Below are 9,162 nucleotides of genomic sequence, written 5' to 3'. Positions count from 1 at the left end.
CGGAGGAGGGGAAGGAGATGGAGGAGGAGATTGGGAGGAGAAGTTGAAGAGGAAGATTAAGGAGCTGGAGGAGATGAAGGAGCTCGAGAGGAGAGCTGAGGAGATCCAGAGCCGGGTAGCCGAGGAGGTCAAAGGTGAGGAGACTGAAGAGGAGAAGAGGGAACGAGTTCGACGAGAGCTTGAAAAGGTCTGGCTTGCTCTTCCTTCTCTAATTTACTCGTATTACGCCCCAATAATTTTGTTAGTTAATCACTTGAAGTTTGAACTGAAATTGATTCAAAGATTTGTGCTTGTCGATTGCGATTACTCTTACTATGTAATAACACAGAGAAGGTGTTTTTTTATTTCTCTCTTTTTGTGGATTGAAAAGAGTTTTACATTCAACTGAGAAAAGATAAATCGCGGAGTTTATCTGAATGAACACAAAGCGGGACGCAATTCGTCCAAATACCATGAACTAAGTTTCTAACTGCTATCCACGTAAGGAAATGGGCAACTGAATTTCCATCTTTTCCCAAATGCATGAACCCGTTTAATAATGTCATCAACAATAGTACCGAAGCTGGCCAAAGAAAAAGAGCGTGAAGTAATAGTAACAATAGCCTGTGAACAATCTGATTCCACCACAACTTGAGTGAAATCTACATCTTGAGCTGAGCATAGGCCAGGACTTCACACGTCAAAGGATCATGAAAATGGTCAAGAGGATAAGCGAGAGCAGCCAAAACGGAACACGAAGAATCTCCGATCGTACCACTCCGACACTAGACCTGGATGAAGATGATGAATATGCTGCCTCACAATTAACCTTTACCATATCCGGAGAAGGAGCAACCCAACTGGATGCTACACTCCTTGTGGACTCAAGAAAACCTGTCGAATCTCCGTCCAATATGCTAAATGTAGAAATGGCAGGATTCAGGCAGACAGATTGGCGGTCGACCGCGTTCGTGCACGAGACTTACTGGGCGTCAGGATTGGTGGCGGTCGACCGCAGAAGTTTCTGTTCTGTGGGCGGTCGACTGCCGCGGTCGACCGCAGAAGTCTCTGGACCATTAGGGCTGTTCTCGGTCGACCGCGATGGATCGCGATCGACCGCCGCGGTCGACCGCCGTAGCGGTTTTGGGCTGGGTCTGTTTTCCAAACCCGTTTCGTTTGGGTTTTCTATAAATACCCAAAGGTTGGTTTTTAGGGTTTAAGGCAAGTGTTTTGAGCTGTTGAAAAGAGTTTTCTTTGGGCTTCTATTCTAGGAGCAATTGGAGAGATTGAGAATTGATTTGTTGAGGGTTTATGAGAGATTTGTAACCCTAGTTTGTTCCTCTTGATTTCTAATAGTAAAAACTCTCCCTTTCTTACCCCGTGGACGTAGGCATCTCGTCGAACCACGTAAAATCTGGTATTTGATTGTTTGTGCTATTGTTTGGTGTGGTTGTTTATCTCTCTCGGCTATTTGGTTGGATCTCGGCATAGGGGTTTCTCCCCAACAATTGGTATCAGAGCTCCGGGCAACGCTTGGGCTTTTTGGAGGGGTAGATCAGTTGAGAAGTTTCTCTAGAGCTTCGATTGGTGATAAATGTGCAATCTTTGTGGTAAAAATTCTATCTTTGGTTAATTTTTGGATCTATTTCTTATTTGTTTCGCAATTGTTTATTGGGTACTTTGAGATATATGACCGGAAAAGATAAAAGTGGGGAGGGTTCTTCTAGTGTGAAGACCGTCCAAAGTTTGAATGTCCATTCTATGAAGATAGATGTGGAAAAGTTTGATGGCACAAATAATTTTGGACTTTGACGATGCGAAATCATGGACGCGCTAAATGCGTAAAATTTGGAAGATACGTTGGAGTTGGACGGGAAACCGGACAATATGGATGATAATGTTTGGAATAAAATAAATAAAACGGCGTGTGGTGTGATTAGGTCTTGTCTTACTCAAGATCTAAAATATGATGTGATGAATGAGACTTCGGCAAAGAAGATTTGGGAGGTCCTTTGACGAAGAGCATCAAAAATCGTTTGCATTTGAAGAGGAGGTTTTATCGCTTCCAATTGAAGAAGGGGACATCCATTAGTGATCACATGAACCACTACACGAAGCTACTTGCAGATTTGACGAATGTGGATGTTATAGTTGAAGATGAAGACAAGGCATTGTTGTTATTGAGTTCCTTACCCGATGAGGAATATGAGACCTTTGTCCTCACTCTTATTAATGGGAAGGTATCTCTTTCGTATAGTGAGGTCACCGCAGCCCTTGTGAACTATCAACTTCGAAAGAAGGACAAGGAGACTTCCATTGAGCCGGTTGCGGGGGTATTGGTTGCAAGAGCTAGAAGTCCAAACCGTGATAGGAGGTCGCAGTGTAGAGGGGGGCATCCTGCAGTTGGCAGGAATCAGTGTGCCTTTTGTAGAGAAGATAGACATTGAAAAGCCGAATGCCCAAAATTACAAACCGTGAAGAATAAGGGGAAAGCTGTTCAAGCTTCAAAGGTGAATGTTGCCAATGCTAGTGGTGACGTTTCTGATTCAGATTCTTCAGGCTATTCGTGCCCAGTTCTTCCGTCATTTGGTGTTGCCGACTCCACCGAGTGGATGTTAGATTCAGGTGCTACTTACCACATATGCCCTACGAGGGATTGGTTTTCCAGCTTTCAGGAGTTGGAAAGAGGGGATGCTGTTCTTATGGGTAATGATCACAGATGCCCTATTGGTGGTATTGGTACCGTTCGTATTCGGACGAGTGACGGGATGATTCGGGAATTGGTTGATGTGAGGTTTGTTCCTCAACTGAGGAAGAACATCATTTCATTTGGGATATTGCAGGCAACAGGCTATAGGGTGATCTTGGCGGATTCTCGCTTGAAGGTCACATCGGGGTCCATGATTGTGATGAAGGGCGTCAGGAGGAGTAACTTGTATTATCTGTTTGGGAGCACGGTGGTGGATAGAGCGCTGACGACTTCTTTGGCTAGACTGTGGCATTGGTTGGTGCTGGGGTATATTATTGGTTATGCCGTGCATAGATTGTTGAGGAGTGTTATGACCTGCAGATTAAAGTCATGTGAGCACATTAGGATGAGTGAGGAGACCAAGATGGAGATCAGCACTTCTATCCATCGATCGAGTGGTCTTATTGGAGGTGTTCAGTCAGGCATTGGGGGGCCTTCCATGGAGGCATCAGTGGGAGGTAATCGCTATTTTGTTTCCTATGTTGAGGATTGTACTAGGCATATATGGGTTGCAACCAAGTCCCGTTGGTCTGAAGCCCTAGTAGTCCGCAACAGTTGGAGGAGGTGTATGGGCAGAAAGGTTACCCGTCATGCTAGTTCTAGTAGGGGTTCTTTCTTACATTGGTGCCGAGCTCATGGCAGTTGGAGACACTTCAGAGGAGAGGAGACAGTGGGGCGACGTGATGAGATGACGGATTTAGTGGGCCGTTCTTTTCTGGAGGAGGATCGGCATTGGTTGTCGAGCAGTGGATTTGGTATTCGGGTTTCGACACGATTGGGCTATCTTATGAGGTTGCCGACTGCTGCGTGTAGAGTTGTTAGATCTGGTGGAGCTGTTTCAGATTTTGGTCGGCGTCGGATATTTGGCTATCCAGCACTTGGTCACATCGTTGATGTGAAATTGGATCCGATTGCGCATTTGGGATTCAGGAGTTCATTCGGCTATCAGTTAGGAGCTTCTGAGTTTGGTCTGAGCAGGTTTGTCACTTTGGACTCTTGACAGGTAGAGAGTATTGATCAGATCAGAGGGATACCGCAGCGGGTGGAGGTTGATGCTACTCCACATCGGGTGAAGCTTATTTCACATACTCCAGGTCATTTTGCATTAGTTGGGATTCCGGCTGAGGTGACACAGTTTGGGGATCAGATTGTTTAGGATGCAGAGGACGAGTTGGTAGATCCGTGTGCAGCTGGTGGATATAGCTTGGATATGACCATTGGTTCACCTCAGGTGGAGGTGTTTGGATCGTTTCAGTATGGGGCCGTTGATGATGCTATCAGTCGCGCATTGGATGTTGGTATTGGTGAAGAGTTGAAGACTCTTCTTTTGCATTCAGAGCCTTTGGAGGCCATTGGGTGAACTACGTGAAGGCTTGATTCCTTGGAGAGGATACGTAGGCAGTCAGTTATGTTGCAGCCGATTTGGTGAGTAGACACAGTTGTTTTGGGGTGAGTGTTCGCACTCCCGTTTGGGTCTCGACATATTGTGGATGGGGTCCGTTGTCATGAGTCCGTTGCCATGACGTACTGGATGCAACAAGTGAGGCATTGGTTTTGGTTGGTGTCGGCTCAGTTTGGTAGAATCTTCACCGAGGTGGAGATTTGTAGAAATGGCAGGATTCAGGCAGACAGATTAGCGGTCGACCGCGGCGATCGACCGCAGAAGTTTCTGTTCTGTGGGCGGTCGACTGCCGCGAGGGCGGTCGATCGTGACAGTCGACCGCGATGGATCGCGGTCGACCGCCACGGTCGACCGCCGTAGCGGTTTTGGGCTGGGTCTGTTTTCCAGACCCATTTCGTTTGGGTTTTCTATAAATACCCAAAGGTTGGTTTCTAGGGTTTAAGGCAAGCGTTTTGAGCTGTTGAAAGGAGTTTTCTTTGGGCTTCTATTCTAGGAGCAATTGGAGAGATTGAGAGTTGATTTGTTGAGGGTTTATGAGAGATTTGTAACCCTAGTTTGTTCCTCTTGATTTCTAATAGTGAAAACTCCCCCTTTCTTGCCCCGTGGATGTAGGCATCTCGCCGAACCACGTAAAATCTGGTATTTGATTGTTTGTGCTATTGTTTGGTGTGGTTGTTCCGAACCACGTAAAATCTGGTATTTGATTGTTTGTGCTATTGTTTGGTGTGGTTGTTTATCTCTCTCGGCTATTTGGTTGGATCTCGGCATTTGTTTGGTGTGGTTGTTTATCTCTCTCGGCTATTTGGTTGGATCTCGGCATAGGGGTTTCTCCCCAACACCAAAGACTTCTCTATAACCAGTCCATCGTCCATAAGCTCATTGTTAAGCACTCTCTGATTTCTCCTTCAGCATATATAACCCAAGCAATGAACATCACCTTACACAAGCCTTCTTCTCTGTAGTAACCGCAGCTCTGGACCACCATGAAATCAAAGAATCACCATCTCTCCAATGTATCAGCAAAGAAGGAAATGTGAGACCAACCAAATCCTATATGTTGGGGATAGTTCACTCATTATAGAAATTTGATCTTGAATTTGGAATATTGTGTTGCTGGAAGCGGGTGACAGCTAAAGGAAAGATTACTAGTGGGCGTAAAAATGGAGAGGAAACACATGGACCTGTGAGAGAATGAGCATGTGAAGAAGAAGGAAAGAAAAAGAAGAGGACCGAAACTTGAAAATTAAACGAATCGATAAAAGGTCTGAAGATACCAAGTCTAACAACAGTAAAGAGAAAAACAAAAACAAAAAATATTGTTTTAGCTGGGTTCACTAAACTAGAGGGCTTATCTCAAGTATCCCTGGCACTGTGAGATATTAAAAGTCTAAACAATAGTAAAGAATTAAACAATAGTAAAGAGAAAAACAAAATATTCTTTGTTTTAGATGCGATTACTAACTAGAGGGGCTTATCTCAAGTGTTCCTTGCATTGTGAGATACTGTATCTGAATGTGCATTAGAGAGGGGCTAATATCCACACAAGATTTTGTTATGAATCTATAGCCAAAACCCATATATTTATCTATAGAATGGAATGAATGTTATAGGACAGTGAAAGAGTTATAACATTGGTGTACGGGCATGCATCATATACAAGTATGTATGGGTCCAATTATAAAATTCAACAAATATGTCCCTTTCCTTGTTAGAAAATACTTTTCTGTTTACCTCCCTTCCCAAGAAGATGCACTTTTCAATTTATATATGTAATGGAACTTGGAAGTTTGCTCTGTCCAATTGCTGTCACATTCTATCCTCTTTTCTCTTCCAAAATGTACTTTTGCTTGCGTCTACTCTTTTCCTCTTTCCTCTTATCTCATTAATCACACAAGAATTAAGGAAAAAATCATTTTTTGTTGAAGTACTGCCTCAAGAAAATTTAAATGGTATTGAGGATCTGGAAATTCGATATCACTGTTCCAAGTTACTAATGTGTCCCTAGTTCGTGGATCGCAAGATGTTCTAGTCCTCCTTACCCCTCATTGTCCCAGTGCTGCACTTTCTGGTCTCCATAACATACCAGAACATCGTAACCACTTTAATATTTTAAAAATGCTGTAAATGGATTAAGAATCTGTGTAAAAGGTTTTCTAATCCAAAAGGAACCTGCAAGTCCCGGTAAACAGTTCGCAATGATTTCATTTGATTTCAATTTTCATTTTAGGTCCCGAATCAAAATGTTTATCTGCTTTGACTAGTACTTAATACCATGGATTAATACCGTGGATTTCATTTTAATTGTATATTGGGATTTAGTATCTTCTGTAAGTTATCAAATGAAATGCAGAGATAGCCTTTTAGCCGTAAGACAAGGAAATAATGCAGGTACTAACCAGTGAATGATTGGTCTATTTTTTTCCCACAAGAATAGGTGGCAAAGGAACAGGCAGAACGAAGAGAGACAGCAAAGCTGATGTTTGAGCTGGGACAGAAGGCATATGAGAAGGGCACCTATGCCCGAGCTATTGAATTTCTAGAAGCAGCCCTCACCATCATCCCCAGGCCAACACTTTTTGGCGGAGAGGTGATTTCAAACCTTTGATCTCATTTCGTTTTAATAGGAGCAGAGGCAGATGACAATGCTAAAATAGCTCAATGGGTATATTTAAGAAGTTATTGTCTAGTATCCAATATTAATATAACTTGTTGTGCTGCAATGATGACTTTTAAAGTTTTGTAATTTGCACGTATATCTCCATAAAGTTTTTGATTCTCACGCGTTGATATAAAGGAGATTTCTTTTCTCAATGCTCAATGTTCTGTTGCTTTTTATTATTTCAGATCCAAATATGGCTTGCTATGGCATATGAGGCTAATAATCGTCACAGAGATTGTATCGCATTATACCAGGAGCTAGAGAAGAAACACCCAAGTGTTAGCATCCGGCGCCAGGCTGCTGAACTTCGTTACATCTTGCAGGCACCCAAGCTCAAGATCTCTAAGGATGAGATGGTCACAATACCACTGATTGGATCTAGTTATGACAGGTAATCTCTTGTTTGTGATATAAGCATACAATTTTCTTGTTTTTTGACTAACATATGAAGTCTTCCTTAATTGAATATTACCTCATTCTTATTATATGTTTGCATCTGAATTAACACGACAACAAGCAATGCTGTTATCACAAAATTTGGGTCCTCTATGTGAAAGCTTTTCTCCTTTTATCTTTTAGGTCTCTTCTCTGAGTCCTGGGTATTATGGCTTATAGTATGTCCAGTGATCACCTTTCCCACAGGTCTAGAATTGATGGCTTGTTGGCCAATAATGCATGTCAGGGAATTCTAAAACTTAAGTAACCGATATAGGTAAGGTCCTATTGTACCAAGGGTCACCGATCAGTTCACTGTCTTCATGTTGTTTTTCATCAAATGCATCATCATTGGTTGACTTATTCATAGAGGGACCTTGACTATCAAGATCAGAAGCCTCATACAGAATCTGTCGTAAATTTTATTATTTACGCTCAAGACTTCAATCATGCTAATTATTTGGTGAATGTCACATTGGTTCATCTCTAATGTTCTATAGATCAATGACTATTAAATTATGGCCGTCTGTTCGTATATTTGCTTGTGTATTAGAATCTGCTTTCTACCTTTATTTATTTATTTATCATCAATCAGCCAAGAAATGTTTGTTTTGTTTGATTATGTCGTGAAGTTATTTCAACATCTTCGTGCATTTTATCAGCAGCTCTGAGGACACTGTTGATCATAGGAAGAAGTTATCTTTCTCATATGCCTAGTGGTGGATATCACTCTCATTGAGAATATCCATGACTTATTTGACCACTTATTATTACATTCGAACCTAGTGACTACCATATGACTTATTGATCGCTTTGCATGGTGCGGATGGCTCAATGCCAGCTATGCAGGAACATGGAGTGACAAATACAAGGACCGAGATCAAAGAAGAAAGATGGTAACGACCAACCAGCTTCCATCATCAAGGGATTTCTTGGGGGACTTCATGGTCTGGCGTCCACCAAGTGGATGGGAAGAGAACCGCTACGTCTGGCTTTTCCTTGCTCTCTGGGTCGGGTTAGTCGGAGCTGCTCTTCTCCTTCAATGATAGATGGAGACGGGAGATGAACATGTTCAAGGAAAGCAGGGTTTGATTTCTTCTCTATGGGCTTTAATTCAGAAATTCTGTGAAAAAATCTTGCAATACTCGTAATATTGCGGTGAATATTACAAGTAAATAGTGTTTGCTGTATATACACATTTGTGCTGGACACAGGCTTTGTAAATTTTGACGCCTGATGATTCAATTAAATTCTGTATTTTGAAGGATTTCGAATATATCACGGGACAGTGACGTGGTCTGCTCTGTCTTCAGTTCATAGTTTATCTGTTAAAGATCTGTCAAAAGATCTGAATTCGTTCAGATATTATGTTCGATATCTTATCAACTGTAATGTTGTCAGCCGATACGGTTTATGTTCAAAGAAAAATAAATACATTGGTTTCTCATCATTTTTTTTTTCGAAACAAATAAGAAAAATAAATACATTGGCTTCCGAATTTGGGAACCGGAACTAACATCAATTTTAATAATTAGAAGGACTAGCTACAAATAAGAAAAATTTGAGTGATTAATATAGGAAAAAAATTTGTTATTTGGTGGCTTATATGCTTTTGGTATCTCAAGTTTGCCCACCTTTTCACTTTGATGCCTCAAAGTATTCTTCTAACATTTTGGCACCCCAAGTTTTTGACCATGTTTCACCGGACACTTTTTTTTAAACGTTTCACCGGACATTTGATAGTATTTCTTTAACATTTCGATAACTGAGAATATATTTTTTAACCCTTTTGTACCCCAATCGCCAAGCACATGATAAAAAGTGCATGTTAGAATTTTTTTTAATCGATGGACCGAATGAGTTCTAATGAACATTGTTATAGTCATAATATCTTAGGAATATATAACTTTCTATATTTCTTATGTTTACCGTTACAAA

The 9,162-nt window shown here is 41.6% G+C and overlaps 1 protein-coding gene across 1 annotated transcript; it reads left to right on the top strand.

Annotated features, from left to right (window-relative positions):
- On the top strand, nt 16-8,541 carry LOC109836728. The gene is made up of 4 exons (XM_020404708.1): nt 16-187; nt 6,565-6,717; nt 6,975-7,180; nt 8,066-8,541. Exons 1-4 carry the CDS (start codon nt 74-76, stop codon nt 8,268-8,270), a joined length of 678 nt encoding a protein of 225 aa, XP_020260297.1. The 5' UTR covers nt 16-73; the 3' UTR covers nt 8,271-8,541.

Source organism: Asparagus officinalis, chromosome 4, assembly GCF_001876935.1.
Source record: "Asparagus officinalis chromosome 4, Aspof.V1, whole genome shotgun sequence".
Lineage (NCBI taxonomy): Eukaryota > Viridiplantae > Streptophyta > Magnoliopsida > Asparagales > Asparagaceae > Asparagus > Asparagus officinalis.
Note: the sequence above shows the minus strand (reverse complement) of the source record. Positions and strands in the feature narration are given on the sequence as shown.

Coding starts and splice junctions, on each gene's coding strand:
- LOC109836728 (XM_020404708.1), top strand. CDS start 74: ATGAAGGAGCTCGAGAGGAGAGCTGAGGAGATCCAGAGCCGGGTAGCC. Junction 188..6,564: donor TTCGACGAGAGCTTGAAAAG/GTCTGGCTTGCT, acceptor CCACAAGAATAG/GTGGCAAAGGAACAGGCAGA. Junction 7,181..8,065: donor ATTGGATCTAGTTATGACAG/GTAATCTCTTGT, acceptor GCTCAATGCCAG/CTATGCAGGAACATGGAGTG.